The 16,054-nt window shown below is 45.6% G+C and overlaps 1 protein-coding gene across 1 annotated transcript; it reads right to left on the bottom strand.

Moving 5' to 3' along the window:
- Positions 1-1,444: 1,444 nt before the first annotated feature.
- On the bottom strand, positions 1,445-14,840 carry HADHB (hydroxyacyl-CoA dehydrogenase/3-ketoacyl-CoA thiolase/enoyl-CoA hydratase (trifunctional protein), beta subunit). The gene is made up of 15 exons (XM_009584381.1): positions 14,770-14,840; positions 14,343-14,384; positions 12,744-12,843; positions 12,073-12,117; positions 10,694-10,793; positions 9,362-9,449; positions 8,578-8,765; positions 7,079-7,259; positions 5,844-5,965; positions 4,470-4,549; positions 4,331-4,378; positions 3,835-3,922; positions 3,190-3,264; positions 2,535-2,699; positions 1,445-1,717 (listed from the first exon to the last, which is right to left on the bottom strand). The coding sequence occupies exons 1-15, from the start codon at positions 14,834-14,836 to the stop codon at positions 1,682-1,684; spliced, it is 1,425 nt and encodes a 474-aa protein (XP_009582676.1). The 5' UTR covers positions 14,837-14,840; the 3' UTR covers positions 1,445-1,681.
- Positions 14,841-16,054: the final 1,214 nt, after the last annotated feature.

The following is a 16,054-nucleotide window of genomic DNA, read 5'->3' on the forward strand; positions in this document are numbered from 1 at the left end:
GTGGAAACAATGGGAATCGCAGTGCTGCCACCTAAAAGTTCGCTGAGCTCTCCAGGACTTCCATCCGCTGGGAAGCGGGACACCGAGCATGTTCCCACGTGTGTTTGAGCAGGAAACGTGAGGGGTGTTTGCACACAAAACCAAACAGGCCCCTTCTCCCCTCACCCAGGCGGCTCCCACTTGCACCCGCAGCCACCTCCCCGCACCCCGTTCCCGCCGGCGCAGAGGAGCAGCATTGCACAAGAATTCCAACCAGGAATAAACAAGGACCACCGGCCATCACACCCGTCCCTTATCTCAGGTGTGCCTCCCGAATTGCAGGGCTGTGCAGCAGCTGGTGGGTTGCAGCTGTTTCTTTCATACAAAGGACTCGCAGGTTTTTGCAGGTTCTTTTGGAAGAATCTCTATTCCCCGGCAAGTAACACCAGCCATCCTCAGCATAACAAAACCACAAGGAGACAAGCGAAGAAAATAACCCAGAACATTAACCAGAAGGGCAAGAACAACCGTCTCATCTTTCCAAAATCTTGGGAGAAAGACCACAAGTCATAGAATCATAGAATCATTAAGGTTGGAAAAGACCTCTAAGATCATCCAGTCCAACCGTCAACCCAACCCCCCCATGCCCACTAAATCATGTCCCTAAGCGCCTCATCTACACGTCTTTTAAATACTTCCAGGGATGGGGACTCCACCACTTCCCTGGGCAGCCTGTTCCAAGGCCTGACCACTCTTTCAGTGAAGAAGTTTTTCCTAATGTCCAGTCTAAACCTCCCTTGGCACAACTTGAGGCCATTTCCTCTCAAGTCTGCACACCTGAAGTTTATCAACAACTTGATTCTGCATAAGCACTACCCTGCCCCTATTTCTGAATTAAAAAAAAAAGTGTGTAATCAGGGTGCCATAAAGAAGCAGGAGTTACCAAAACAGTCTCAAAAGCATGTATTTTGATGATTTATTTGGGCTCTGGAGCTCCAGGTGGGTTCTAGGCAGATTTCAGAGCAGCTGTCTCCCATTTCAGAAAGCAGACACCGGGGGCCACCTCAGAGCACACAGCACCCACAACAAACACCACAGAAACCATCCCCGTATTTCAGACAAGGGGAAGGAAAGAAAAAAGCCAGACTATTTTTTTTTTTTCCTGATTTATTGTGGCTAACATCAGTGATGCTCATTTGTCAGAAGCAATTTGCTAATTCCAATGCTGTTTGGACATCATGCAGCAAACGTCCTCCTTACAAACCAGGTCAGCCAACTCAGTTTGAACCCGATTCTGAAAACACTGTTACTCCCTACAAGGACACGTTAACCCTCCTCTCAGACCACTGACTTCCAGTACTTTACGTTCGCCAAACTTAATTCTCCGTACACAGCTTTGGAATCATTCTTCTTCTCCAGGTGGAGAAATCTTGCCTACTGAAGAGTTACAGTAGAAATCAGATAGGTTACAAGGACCCTGGAGAGTCTAAGAGCCACATTAACTTTTATTCTCCTGGAAGTGGAATATTTCCAAGAGCGTGTTCATTAGTTGAAAATTACCAGCTGAGAAGCTAAAAGGTATTTACAAAGGCCACCAAAAATCCTTTCCGAGAAGGATTGTATGTATGTTTTTATTAGTGCATTGAAATGGCATTGCCAGGCACAGGACGTATGAATACCCACTCAGCAGTCCCTTGTCCTGTTATTGAGGGTAAAGCTCCACTATCATCGCATGCCCCTGGAAGGAGAGAGAAAGAGAGAGAATGGTCACAGAAAGGACTAATTATTACAGACACGCACTCAACAGGAGATGCCCATCTCCCGACCGTCTTAAAATAAAAAGGGGAGATGAAAATCCAGAGCCGATTCACTAAGAGGATTCTGCAGACGGGGTTTGATGGCTTCAGGACAGCACAGATGTGCTTCAGGCTGGCCAAGGCAGCGGAGTCCACCCTGACCAACGCACCAGGCTCTCCTGAGGGCCAAACTAGGAATTCAGGGAGGAGGCAACGTCGCGACCAGCGCCCTCAGGTTGCAGAGGGCCAGCTGTGCTAGGTCCCCACAGAACTGCCACCAGCCACTGCAACCTGAACCAGGGCTCCCATCACAGCCTCAAGAGTTGTAGGAAGAATCTCACCCCCATTTTCTTGTAAAGATCTTTCTTCCCAAGATTAGAAGAATAATGCTCACGAACCACAATTTGGGAAGTCTTCGAGAGTCACCAAACGAAACCCTCAGAACATGGCAGAAATCTCTCCTTCCCTTTTGTACCATACGGGCAGCGACGGGCTGCAGTCGCCATCGCCCAGGGATGATTTGGAGATGGGCCGGAGAGTCTCTAAAGCAGACGAGGCAGAGGGAGCTCACTGAACTGAGCTGCGACAAGGAGGCAGCCAGCCGCGCGGAGGGCGTTATGAACACCCAGTGCCACGGGACTTCAGAGGTGCCCCCGCACCTGGCGTAACTGGAGAGGGTTTCATAGTACCAACAGGAGCAGGAACGTAATTACTGCCCCTCTCCAGAGGGAACGGTGCCAGCCCACACAGCATCACTACCTGCCCTCCTGCAGCACAGGCAGCAACCAGGCCGTACTGTCCTCCTTCCTTCTTCAATCTATGGGCAGCAGTAATTACTAGACGGCAGCCAGTGGCACCGAAAGGATGTCCCAGCGAGAGGGAGCCGCCCCAGTTATTGAACTTCTCCAGAGGAGGGGCTCCGACCTGCAAGAACACACAGAGGGACACACGCAATCACCTGTCTGGCAGGAGACTGGCCTTACCACCACACCACCAACCTACATGGCCAGCCAGGACTGCTCTGTAGTGTTCTTTGGCACGTACAGGTGCCTGATGACAGCATAAAACTGTGCCAAAGGCTTTACTGCTTCACCTGCAGTCAGACAGGTATACCCCGTGCTGTCAGAAAGCATGCAGAAGGACTGAGCCCCTCCCACTGTTTTTAATTCCCTCCTCTCCAACAATTACTGTTATGGCTCTAGATCTCCACCTCCTGCTGACAATGGGAATGCCATCGTTCCCAAAGAAACTGCGCATTTTGGGATTTGCTAACCCGGAGTTCAAGAAACATTGCTTCTCCTCACAGAACATAACAAAAGCCCTGCTTTGCAGCACTAGCATGCCCTGCTGCAACATGGAATTCAATCAATCCTGAAGTTAAACTAAAGATAAAAGCGTCCTGACTGTGTCTTACCTTTGACTTTCTGCCCATGTAGTTTTGCGCAAACCAGTCCGAATCCATGGCTTTCAGGTTAGCCAGTATCTGCCCCTGAAAAGGAGGGGAGGGCAATGTTAACAAGGATAATGGCAGACTTCAAGGAAAGCCTACGGACAGTGCTAGGAAATAGGAGATATCTTGAGACTAGCCACAGCCACAAAACTAATACAGCCAACTGAGAAAAGCATTTTACAGGATTAGCCCTGTTAATCAACGTTAGCTCGACCTTTGCTAGAAAAAGACGCCATCCAATTAACAGGCCACCTCACCATAGTAACACATAACCCCAACCCAATTAGTAGATGATGTGCAGAAGTGGTTTCTTTCATACAAGGGTGTTGGGAAAGTAAGATTTTTTTTTTTTTTTAAGTATTATTTTAGAAGAATCTGTATTCCTTTGGTGACTCCAAGCAACATAAGCCATTTTTGGCATGGATTGTGTCAATGTAAAAATGTTATATATTTAAAATATATACAGTACTTGTATTTAGACACAAACGTAGAATTACAGCCATCTACATTTAGTGAAGATCTTAACAAGAGCTTTCACCACCATGAAAACAGATGTCTACAGAATGGCATTTTACAGTTAGAGGCATCCTCAGTGTTCAGAGTACTTACAGCAAAAGCTTCATGGAATTCAAACACATCAATATCAGCCATGGTTAGACCAGCCTTCTCTAGCACTTTGGGAGTAGCGTATGTTGGACTGAAGAAGAGTTAAGAAACAGAAGTCTTGCATGAATATGTTTCCTCGCATCATCGTCCCCTTTTTCCACAGCAACCCACGTTACATTCCTTCTCTCTAGGGTGCACGGCTCTCTGCCTGTCCCACTCCAACCGAAACACAACCCCAAGTCGCTGCTGCTAGTACCAACACGCTGAGATGCCCCCCAGCAGATCAGGGTGAATATTTCTGCCACAGCTGCTCTCCCACATTAGCCACCTCCCTCTGCTGAGTCACACCTCACACACCGGCTCTCGCACCTTTGCGAGAAGGCCTGAAGAAATGTAGTATCTCATGAGATACTTCCCAAAAAACAAACATGTAATGGCAAGTCAAGGATGTTGTGCTAGTACGGACTGTCAGGGGATGCTCTTGATCATCGCCACCTACCCCAGTAGCAGTTGGTCCTTTGGATCCTGGGACACATAGACAAAGTCCCTGCGCAGGAGAAATGCTATTAGTAACAAAAAGAGGAGAAGGAGGAAGTGAGAGCAGACTTCAGAGGCCACGTAGAGCAGTCCCTTTTTACCTTAGGTAGGCCTTTGGTTTGTATCCCATTGCCAGAGCCTTCTCCTCAGACATGAGCAGAATTGCCGAAGCACCGTCTGTCTGAAAGAAGCAGACAAACCCAGTGAGGTTGTTGCCCGAAGAGCAAGCACACCCTGCGCACAAAACAAGCCGGACAGCCCTCCTGCAGAGGACCCAAATATAACCAGAGCTTCAGGACAACCCCCTACGGAAGGGGACAAAGCAGAAGTCTGCATGATAGAGCTGATGGATGGATGATCTCCGAATGATGTTAGCACACACGTTGCTGAAGCACTTCCTTACAGTCCAGACCCACAACTCCCCCTGCTTTCAAGCAGGACAGAGGTGCCTAACTGCCCTGCCAGTCCTGGGGACAAGCTGGTTACCCCAAACACTCACCTGTCCGCTCAGCTCCATCCCAAAACCGGAGTATAATTCTGGGATGACACAAGCCACACGCTCACCACATTGCCAAAATGAACACCATGGCTTTGGCACATGACCACTCATCTCTGGAGTAATAGCCTAAGCTGGCCTACAGACCTGCGGCACGGAGCACACCAACAGCGTTTCAGCTGTTCTAATGCCAAGGCTGTGGCATTACCAGGCTTCTGTAAGTCCCCAAGAATGCTAAGGAGTAAATAGCATCGCTGCTGAAAGAGCCTCAGCAGTGGTTACTTGCTTCCTTTGAAGTGCTCATCACAAACTGTGAAACAGCCTTTTAAACACACAAGAATCTGTCAGGGCTGCGTGCAGGAAGATGACGGTCACCTCGAGCCCTCTGCGGGAGACTTTCAGCAGCAATCACCTTCTGTCGAGTCTCAGGAACTGAGGCTCAGATATACCTCACCTAACTTACACAACTACCTTAGACTTCAGCATCTAAAAGCTTCCTTTAAAAGCGCTAAAGAGAGAAAAAGAAGCATATGCAGAAGAGAGCTCATCGTAGATGTGCTGGAGAAATCTCTCCTTCCCCTCTGTGGATTACACGGCAAACCTTAAAGTGACAAGTTTAGACTAAAACTACTAACTTCTAGACTTACAATGTGATCAATCCCATCCTGGGACAGAATTTCTACACATGCCTCTGAATGATCAACCCTCATGAGGCAGATACAGAAAAGCAAACATGTACAAGAGACCAAAACTTCAGGGGGTTAGTTATTGACTTTAAAATGAAACAATCCAGTACCCAGGTTCACCAGATTATAATACAGTTCAAAGTTACCCTTGAAAAACCTGAAAGCAGGTGATATTACAAAGGAGACAACTCATTCCCGCAGATTATACCGGCCTGATCTACGTGCCTATGGGAGGCAGAGGGTAAACCAGACAGTTTTCCCCTCTGGCTCACAGTGATGGGAACAGGCATTACCAGGAAGGAGGAGTTGGCAGCTGTGACGGTTCCGTACGGCTTGACAAAAGCCGGCTTCAGCTTGCCCATCTGCTCCATCGAGGAAGGACGGATGCCATTATCTTTGGTAACTGTATCTTTGCCTGTTGATGAAAAAAGCATACTTAAACTAAAAGTCAGCAACGTATATGAATTTGCACATCAGGAGTCCAGGGGAAAAAAAAATTCAGAAAACTGTGCTTTTTATGACAAGTGGGAGGAGGAAAAAAGGGAAAATCCTTCATGGCATCAGGATATTTAACACGGCTAAAAAATAGCACTTAAAAATAGAAGCTACATTACTTTCTCTCTGAAGAGTACAAAAATAAAGCGCTGCAGTCTATTTATTGTAAGAAAAAACTACCATATGGAAAATCCAGTTGATAAAATAATTTAAATTCAGGTTATAAAGCCTAAATTGGACAACTGAGCCTAAATCAGTACATGCTTATGTGCCAAGTTTTGAGGAAGTAAGAGCACTGGGAAGAACCAAATATATGTATCTTCAACTATACTGACTCCTTAAATAAGCCAGTTAACAAAAAGTACCAATTTTAGTATAATGACTACATGTAACTGTGGATCTATAAAAGTAAGGTCTCTCCAGGAAACTAACTACAGAGTAAAGTGCCCAAAATTAATAGCTACACCAAAGCGTGCCCACGGGCTGGTAGGGGATGAGGGTGGAAATCAGGCAGCTTAAAGTTTCTCCTCAAACTGTTTCATATCTGAGCAACGACTGTGAGGCCTCGTGAACTGGAGTCTGCCAAGTGGAACACATTTCAGCTCTTCCTACCCAGCACCTGATTTATCAGACCGGGATTTTATTAGGCTTTCTATTTGTTGTTAATAGCTTGGGGTATCAAAATGGGCTCTCTTGCCTGACTGAAAGAGCAGGAGGATTCTTGGTCCAACCGTTCTGATTTTCCTTGCTCTATCATCATGGATAGGAGGTGGGTATGACAAAATTTAGATATGCAAGGATATGTTATGTATTTAGATATGCAAGGATATGTTTATGTATTTAGATATGCATGTTTAGAAACATGCTATGTCAGTAGTTTTCCAGGGAGAAACAGACAGCATATCAAAGATTTAAAATCCGTATCAGATACACAGAACATTATGAATCTTACCCCAGTACTTCCCCTGCTGTTCTAAATAACATATTTCTTTATTGAGCTAGTGCGTGCTAGCAATGAAACGTGCACTTTTACCTGGCACTTTGAAGGGTACCACATCAAGTAGCAAGCCTCCATCCTGGGCTTTCTTGGCTAGCGTGTGTGAACGGAGGGCATACTCATCTTGCTCCAAACGGGAAACGGCAAAGGCAGCAGCCAAACGATCGGCAGAGTGCCCCATAGTCTCACTGGTGGAGAACTCTGCCACAGCTGGGAGCTACAAAACGGAAAAATAAAGTCAGCACACATAAACCCCTGTCCCTGGGCAGTTCCATAAACTTCAGAAGTTGGTTAAGCCCTGCACAGTCAGCCAGTGAGACCCTTCTATTTATTAAGTAGAGCAGTTAATATTAGAGCTATGCAATTAACACTTCGTAACCATACCAGAACGTATGAGAGGAACCATCACTTTCAAAGATTGTAGAAAAAAATGGATAAAAATGACATCCAGACTACTGCTTACTCCAGGCGTTCCAGAACTGCATCGGATTTGCACGTGCAGACAAAGAGCAGCTGCCTTGTCCATTTAACACGGACTCCCCTATGAAGGGTGACCAAACATTTTGGGCCAAGGTCAAACAACGCGTCCTGGGACCTTAAAACTTCTTGTCAAATACTTCCTCAAGCAAAACCAGAGACAGCAAATGAGTTCAGCTTAGCTTTTATTCTTTCAGCAGCACACAGGAAATCCCTGCATGCATTTAAGTCTGCAATTTTCATATCTTATCTGGGCTTTGGATCTCATCTCTGCTGCACGTACACTGTGCTTCGCTGCACTCACGCTAAAGGCAGCCAGCAGCAGCACAGACGCACACAGTTTTCTTGTGAAGAGCTCGGTGGTGGTAAGGAGGGAAGTGCTGTTCCTTCCCATCTCCATCCCCACCTCCACCACCCCTAATTCACCTCTCTCATGACCTCCAAGACTGAGAAGAGCGGCTCCCTCTACAGCAGACTCCTGACATAAACCAGCAGACCGCAGATTCTCATCAGAGCCCAAACATGGGAGCTGAACACATTCAGCACCTGGCAGGATGTGGCTGGGAGCAGTAATCATAAAGCATATTTAAGATGCATTAATCAAACAGCAATTATGTTAATATATTGAGGATATTCCTCTCTGATATTAAGCATGTTACTTCTATTATCTAGGAAACAAAAATTCTTCCGATGCTTTAGGACCCTTGCATAAGTTTTATATTTATGGGAAAAAGCTTCTACTTTTGTAGTCTGCAGCACAGCTTGTCTAGGAGTTGCAGAAGGAGAGGGAGGTTTTGAAATAAGTTTGGTTTACTGAAGAGCAACATGTAAGAAGATAGAGAGTCACAAATGCTATGAGATGCATTATCAACTGCAGTTTTAACCTAAAGCACAGGACAAAGATCCGATAAAGGCGAGCCACAGGCAGCCACCTTGCCCTTTTTAAATCCTCTCTAATTAGCCTCTAATTTTTGAGGCTAAAAAAATTACCTAAGCCAACTTGTTTTGCACCAACTTGTACAACAGCTTAAATATCTAAATGCCTGAAAAAAAATTACCTCAGGAGCAAAGTAGTCAGGGCGAATTTTGGAAATCAGGGAGAGCTTTTGGCCCAAGGTCTTGGCTCGGTTAAGAGTGAGCATAGTCTTCCTCATCTTCCTACTGTGACGAATGGGAACATCTGACATTAACTCCACACCCCCCGCTACGACGATATCGCACTGTCCAGCTGCAATCATACCCACGCCTGCAGAACGAGACAGAGTTTTCCATGAGAGCTGTGGGGAGAAGTGACACTTATCCCATTAGTGCCTTGGATACTACTACATTTTACTTCCTTCTCCAGCCTCTGGCTTTGGCCAAGTTATATAAAACGTGCTTAACAGAGACTGAGCAGGTTGAACAGACATTTTCTGAATCATACTAGTTTTGTAACTTTGCTTCCACTTCTCTTTGTCACACACAGCAGTTGGGAGAAGAATATCCCCAGTGATTCAGAACAGTAACCAGGTCTCAATTTTTTTGCTCTGTTTAGGCTAAGTTAAAGATTAAAGTAGCCTGGAAAGTAGCAACTTCCTTATCATGATGTAGCCTTTACCTCCCAAGCTAACGTGGACACTGAGCAGAGACTATCACCGAAAGCAAAGGGCGTCCAGCTGCTGGCAGGTCTACAGCAGACACTCTATTCACATTATATTTTGTTGGTTTGAAAACTTTCCTTCCATTCCAGAATTTCTTCAGATGCTTACTTATATTTACTAAGCAATGCAGTTTAGAGGAGGGATGTAGAGGAGCTGCTAAGCTCCTTCCCAAATCCACAGCTTGTTCTTCCAGTCAACATACCTGTGGTCATAGCCTGGTTTGAAGAAATGCAAGCCATGGTGACTGTATGGGCTGGAGTTTTGTCAGAGAAACCTGCTCCCAAGGCAGCCTATGAGCAACAAAGAATGACTGTTAAAAACCCACACCTTTTGCTCCACAGGGTCAGAGCTCCGTTCTGCCCAGCAACACACCTTTGCAGACTAAACTGAAAACAAGTACACTGAGTTTTCATTCAGCCAATTACTGCAGCAGCTCTTCCCCTCCCCAGACTCTGGAAACAGGAGGAGCCACAGCTGCCCAGCTGCCAGGGCTCTCAATCCCGTTAGGCAGACAGTCACTGGCCCCCCATTAATAAAGGCACAAACTAATCACACACCTCACAATTTCAAAAGAGCTTCCAAGTACTTGACATTATCTTTGCTTCACCTTATTTGCAAAGGCAGCATGTGAAAGGAATTATTTAGACCCCTGAGTACAAGGCACCGTGACTCGCTTTACACAGGACAGAAAACATTTCCTGCACTCAGAAAGCAGCGTCTCATTTGACCCAGCCTAGAGCACGGCCTCCCATCACAGGAGAACTGCTCACAGCAAGACCTTCCCTAGTTGAGACGTGGCCAACTAGTTTAAAGTTCAACAGTTGTTCCCAAGTTAAAATTACACCGCAGCCTCATCTGACTGGCAGGTGACCAAAGCAAGTATTTGCATATACACGGCTAAAACTGCTGATGGAACTGGAGAGCCTCATAACCTCCTAAGTCTTTCCAGCCCAGGTTATGTCATGGTTTTGCCCAGTTGCAGAGAACAACAGCAGAGGCGCCAGGTTATAGAAAATCACATGCTGCCTCTGTAACATTACTTCAGTGGATCAGCTTCTTTCTGTGCATAATATGCCAATTGTGTTTTCTGACTGCCAGAAAAAAGGGCAGCTAAGCTACTGCATTTCAAATCATTCAAAAGCTGCATCTGATCAGCCAACTAAAATAAATAAATACCACAGTAAAGGAATCTATCACAGCATGCTCTGGTCCTCTCAAGTACTTTGGACAAGCAGCATTTGAGTCCAACTGGTAGTTAGAGCTGAGTGATCAGCAATCGTTAACAAAAGCTTCCTTTGCAGAGAAGAATCAAGCAGAAGCTTCACAGCATTAAAATGCACTTGATCTATGGCAGATTTCAACAGGAGGCAGAGTCCCATACAGTTATTTGACAGACAATACTGCACAACTAGTTCATACTCTCAAATCACGCTTAAATGAACAATAATACTGGAAATTTGTTTTTTCTGCAAGTGTTTGTCATCCTCATACTAATTGCAGAAATCAGACTCAGGAAATGCTGCATGTAACCCACCTCTCTGGCAACATTACTCGTTTTCACCTCCTGGATAACTGTGCCGTAAACAATGTAATCAACAACATCCCTTGGGACACTGGTCCGGTTCAGCAACCCCCTAAGGAGAAGAGCAAAACAAACAGAATTCGCACCATGTAAGCAGTAACTTTGTCACAGTCCTCAAACATCCTCTTTCCACCAGCTTGGCTGGAGAATAAGGCAACAATGGAGCCACATCTTCTGCCCCTAGTTCAGAAGAAATCTTGTATGCATGTGTACTTAATGAAAAGTGTAATTGACTATGGACTGCAAATAATCATGGCGATAATATCACTATAAATGATTACGTAATTTCATGAAAGCAACTACTCTACACCCTCCACAAATGGTTGTTAGTATCTTGCTCGATTTGGAGCATTCTGACATCAAAATTAAAGGAAGAGGGCCTTAAGAGATAACAAAGCCAACCACCTTTGGTGTAGGAACATGTAAAACTTCAGTAAAGACATACAGAAAATAAGCAGCGCGTTTTCACAGTTCATTAGAAAACACACTGCGTAATTTGCCAGAACATCTTGACAAATATGCCAACACAGCAAATCCCATCACAGGCAGTGATTAAGGCCACTGGGATTCAAATGTCATTTCATGCACTACAAAGCACCAAATAAAACTGAAACTAAAGGCACCTCAATCAATAACTTGTCTTCCGCAGCACACTGAAATCCCCTCAATGCCCAGGACAGAGCCCTCACGCACAACTAACGCACTGCCTGTCAACCAAATTAGCCTGCCTTGGCTAAACATGGCATTCAGATTTGGCATGACCACACCCCAACTTCACGATCTTTCCTTGGGCCTTGAAATCTCCCTTCCCCCCCCAGTAAAGCCTTCTCTCTTTTCAACAGCACTTTGCTCTGCTTTTCAACAAAACAAACCCACTGCTAATGACCTACAGCTTTTGTCAGATCACTGCAGAATGGAAGGGACAGCCAAGACAACAGAATTAGCTTGTTACTCGTTACCACTTAGTTTTCTCTGAATTGCCCAGATTGCTTTTCCCTAAAATTGTAAGAACAGCTCAACAGTAGTTATGATCTCTGTATTAAGAAAACTATAGTCAGAATTAAAATTAACTAAAATTTGTCAAGCAAGACAACAATGCCATCTCTGTGTAACAATGCACTTTAACACAAGCCTGTTGTAAACCCTACTGCTTAAGCCACCTACTAAGGCAGTGGCAGACCATGAAAAATGAAGCACCTGGATCATATCATTCAGAGACAAAGCTGGAGCCTTGGCTTCCAAATCTGTTGAAGCCACCATACCAACACTGGGACCCCAGCAGTTCAATAAGAGAGAGTTTTCTGGGCCCTTCTAGTATTCAATTTACTTACTGCAACGCTGCTCTTGCTAAGTCATGTGGCATAAGATCTGCGTACCTGGAATTTAAAGAAGAGAGGCAGAAACTCAGGAGTGTCAGAAACCAATACAGATGTCTGTAAGTGCACATCAGCAGCACAGAACTGGTGACATACCAGAAATGCTCCACCGCATTTAAAATCAAACATTTCATACCCCAGGCTGTGAAGACTATCTATGCATAGGTCAGCACACAATCGCTGTACTAAAAACATTGAAAAGCAGCAGTAACAGAAGAAAGAAATCCCCTATCCATCCTAACTAAGAGTTAGGTCTGGTCCTAATTCAGCTGTGAATTTGGTGGCATAACAGTCTAGTAAGAAGAATCTACTGCAGATTCTCTGCACCTGTCCTGCTAGTTTTGTGAAACTCGTTGCTTTATCTGCTATAGATTCACCAACAGCTTCCTCTACACGTGCAGCATAAATCCTCATTCTCAGAATTCCTATACATGGACAATCTTCTTCAAACCGCGTTTTTTCATTAGGTAAGCTGGAATAACTGTAGCAGGCTAACTCATTGCCAGTTCAATACTTTTAGGCATAAGAATAACTACATTAAAATGAACAAGTAAGCCAACTTTTTCCACAGAAAGATTCTACTATTAACCAAGTCAGCACATATTTTCTGCTTATTTTATACTTACGAGGTGCCAGACTGCAAAAATGGAATACGGACACCCTCTACCACAACGATATTCTTCACGCCACTTTTGGCTAAGGTCTTCTTACTCTTAGGCTGGACTGCTAAGAGAGAAGAGATGTTAACAAGAATACCAGCAAGCTTAAAGTAAGACCCTGTAAAAACTAGCAGAAAACTAAAGAAATTGTTCTCTTTTGGTGCCTAAGTCAAAAGCAGAGTAGGTAGGACACCTGAGCTGTAATCTTGTCTCTGTCTGGCTTATTATGTGACCTGTGAAAAATGATTTAATAACTCAGTACGTCCCCCAACAGCAGTGAGATTCATCTATAGCTACACTGAGGCAATGGTACAGCTGAGAACAAAGGCACATAACTCCTAGTCTCTGTTGCCACTGACAAGAATGCTGCAGGAAGAGATACCTCTAAAAATGCTGTACAGCTTACAATACGAATGAGGCAGAGCAAATTCAAAGCCTGAGTAAGATCTCTCACTTGGGGAGCTGCAAGGACTGCAAATAGCAATCCACCTTCCACAGTAACTGCCTAATATGTGCTCTTACTGCACAGTAAAGGCGAGATAATTCAAGGTAAATCAAAACAGTTCAAGAAGTCAACTAACTTTCACTCCCATAGGAAAGCAGTAGAAAGAAGGGTGCATGTAGTTGCTGTGCGTAACTTGCTACTTCTCCGTAAGGTGTCTGAGCATCTCAGGTTCAAGACAAAGCATGTCATGATACAGTATCGTTCAACAGGCCACTGTCAGAGCTCTTCTGGAGCAATGATTAACAAAGAGTTCAATGAGAATTTCCTAATGCAATCAGGCTTGCAAATCTTAACGAGTATATACAGCAGCACAGGGCAGCTGCTTTTACAAGCAGGAAAAGGACAGAAACGTAAAAGCAGATTAAGTCCAGCTAAATCCTGTGCTCAAGCAAGTGCAAGCACCAGGACGAAACGCCAGCACTGTTCTGGGGTTATATAAGGCACTCTGCGCAAAGCCAAGGAGACGAGGGGGAGCTGCTGTCTAGGCCGGTTTCCAAAATCCAGGCAGCTCAAAGCATTAGTCACCTGAGCAACGCCCCCCGCAATGAATCCCAGAACACCGGATCACCCCAACCGCTCGCTAAGGGCCACAGCTAAAAACCCACGTAACTGTGCACGCTCAGCGGCTCCGCCAAGACCTGAGCCTCTTACTGCTCTCGCTGGACTTCAGAGCTAATTCCACAAGCTTCTCCTTGTCAGGGACAATCCCCTCCTCTCTGGGCAAGCGATCTGGTTATGCCCGGACAGCTTATAAACCCCGAGCTTAGCCTCTAGTTTAGATTCTAGAAATAGCAGTCTATCAGGTGACAACAGGGTGTGAGCTCTGGACTGGGCACTGCTGCTGGGAGCGAGGGGCACGCAGAGGTTGAGAGGACTCTGCTGCCCACAGTGGTTTGCCTGTAGTTTTACTTGTTTGCGACTTTTGAGGGGCACTCAAACTAAAGCTGTCTGCACTGCGTTTCTGAGATTTATGTCAAATGAGGCTCTGGAAAAAGGAGGCGGCTTCAAAAATAGTCTTCAGTAGCCCAGACCCACTGAGATTTCTGCTGTTTTCATGTTACCTGCGGCTTGTAACTGCGAAGAGCAGCTGAGCGACCGAGCAACTGAAAAACAAGAAACAGAAAAATAGGGTCTGTCAAACCTGAAATGTTAAAAACATTTCTAGTTTCTGTAAGAACTGTTAAAAAAATAAGATGTCATAGTAAGACAACTGCACCTCAACATCCGGGAGATATTTTTTAGTTTACTCTGTTCATAAAAACGACACAGTTCATACTACCCGTTAACATGAGATTCCTCCCACATCTGACGTGGGAAGGGACAAATACGGCAACAGTGGAATTGTCATTTTAAAAAAACCACTGTCATCTTTGTTAAGATGAGAGGGGAACAGAGATTCAGCTACAACCATCCATTCCAAACCCAACACTTAAACCAGAACTTTATGACCTACCAATTCAAGCTTTTAATAAATGTAAAGATACTTACAGACCCTGGCAGCCCATGCTGAGGAAGCAGGGAGGTTTCTGATGGCATGGGTCAGCATGAAGCTCATTTTGATATCTAGAGAGGTGAAGAAAGACTGGTATTAGTCCAATCTGGTCTATTTGGAACAATTTCAAGGTAAACGATCTCCCTGCTTCACACAGAGCCAAAAAAGCAAAGAAACAGAAGACGCTCCAAGGGCAGCAGCACCGAGAATTACTTCCTATTACACTTTTTGAACAGCATCTAACACACGAGGAGTCTGGTTTATGACTGTGGCCTGCAAATGTTCCTGTAAATAAATACTCATCTCCCCAGTGACCCAGCACTGTACTAACAGCAGGAGCGCAGTTTTCAATTCCCCTCCCAATAAACGTTCCACCGCTTCCCCACTGGAAAATTGGCTGGGCGCTGGGACAATCTCGCTGCCAGCGTGACTCTCCTTGGCATAATTTCATGCCACTAACCCTCGTTTTAACTGTTGACGCTAACCTCAGTAACTTCCGTTGTGTATCCCCATGGGAAGCAGAACGGCATCCGCTACCCCAAAAACTTCCTCTATAGCTTTCCCAAAGCTCATTCCAAAACAGGGCTTCCCTACAAACAAATCCCCATCTGCAGTTTTTCTTGCCCGGGGCAAAAAACGGTCCCCGCAGCTCCAGCTCTTTGACTGCTTCACAGCAACATTCACGCTTTTAACGTTCAAGCTCACAGCACTCTCTCTCCCAAATACACGCATTTTCCCTAGAGGGTTAGAGAAACACTTGCAGTCCCAAGCCCAGCCCACTCAGGCACTGCAGCTCTCTACAGCTTCTCAAAACTCAGCGTAAGCTGCCAGCCACCCTTCTTCCACGTTTACATCTCACGCCCTACAGCTCCACACCTGCGACACGCCAGGCAGATTTCCTCATTCCCCAGCCCGCTCCAGCTACGCTGGCATCCTACAAACCAAACCTAGACTCAGTAAAGGTCCAGAAAACAGACCTCCTCCTCCCTGGCATCTTTCTCTGTATCGCCTCTCTGCAACAGCGCTCTTCCTCCATCTGTGCCGAGCTCCCTCCCCACGCCTGACTGAAACTTTTCTCCAAATCTTTCCTGCCCGGACAAAATAAGTACTCCCCCCAAGGAGACACCCCTACAAATCAATCTGCCCAAAGCTCCTTCCAGAGCCTGCAGCATCTGCCCCGCTTCCACAGCGGCCCCTACTCCCCTTCCTCCCTCCGCACGACCAACATCCCTCACCCTCGTACACACCGCAACACCCTTCAAATACCCGCTCACACGCTGC

Source organism: Fulmarus glacialis, unplaced genomic scaffold (assembly GCF_000690835.1).
Source record: "Fulmarus glacialis isolate BGI_N327 unplaced genomic scaffold, ASM69083v1 scaffold38788, whole genome shotgun sequence".
Taxonomy (NCBI): domain Eukaryota; kingdom Metazoa; phylum Chordata; class Aves; order Procellariiformes; family Procellariidae; genus Fulmarus; species Fulmarus glacialis.

What these genes read in the sequence shown, in the direction of transcription:
- HADHB (XM_009584381.1), bottom strand. Translation starts at nt 14,836, where the DNA reads ATGAGCTTCATGCTGACCCATGCCATCAGAAACCTCCCTGCTTCCTCA. An exon ending in AGCATGGGCTGCCAGGGTCT is followed by an intron (nt 14,385 to 14,769) that starts GTAAGTATCTTT and finishes CTTGTTTTTCAG; the next exon opens with TTGCTCGGTCGCTCAGCTGC. An exon ending in AAACCAAAGGCCTACCTAAG is followed by an intron (nt 4,379 to 4,469) that starts GTAAAAAGGGAC and finishes TCTCCTGCGCAG; the next exon opens with GGACTTTGTCTATGTGTCCC.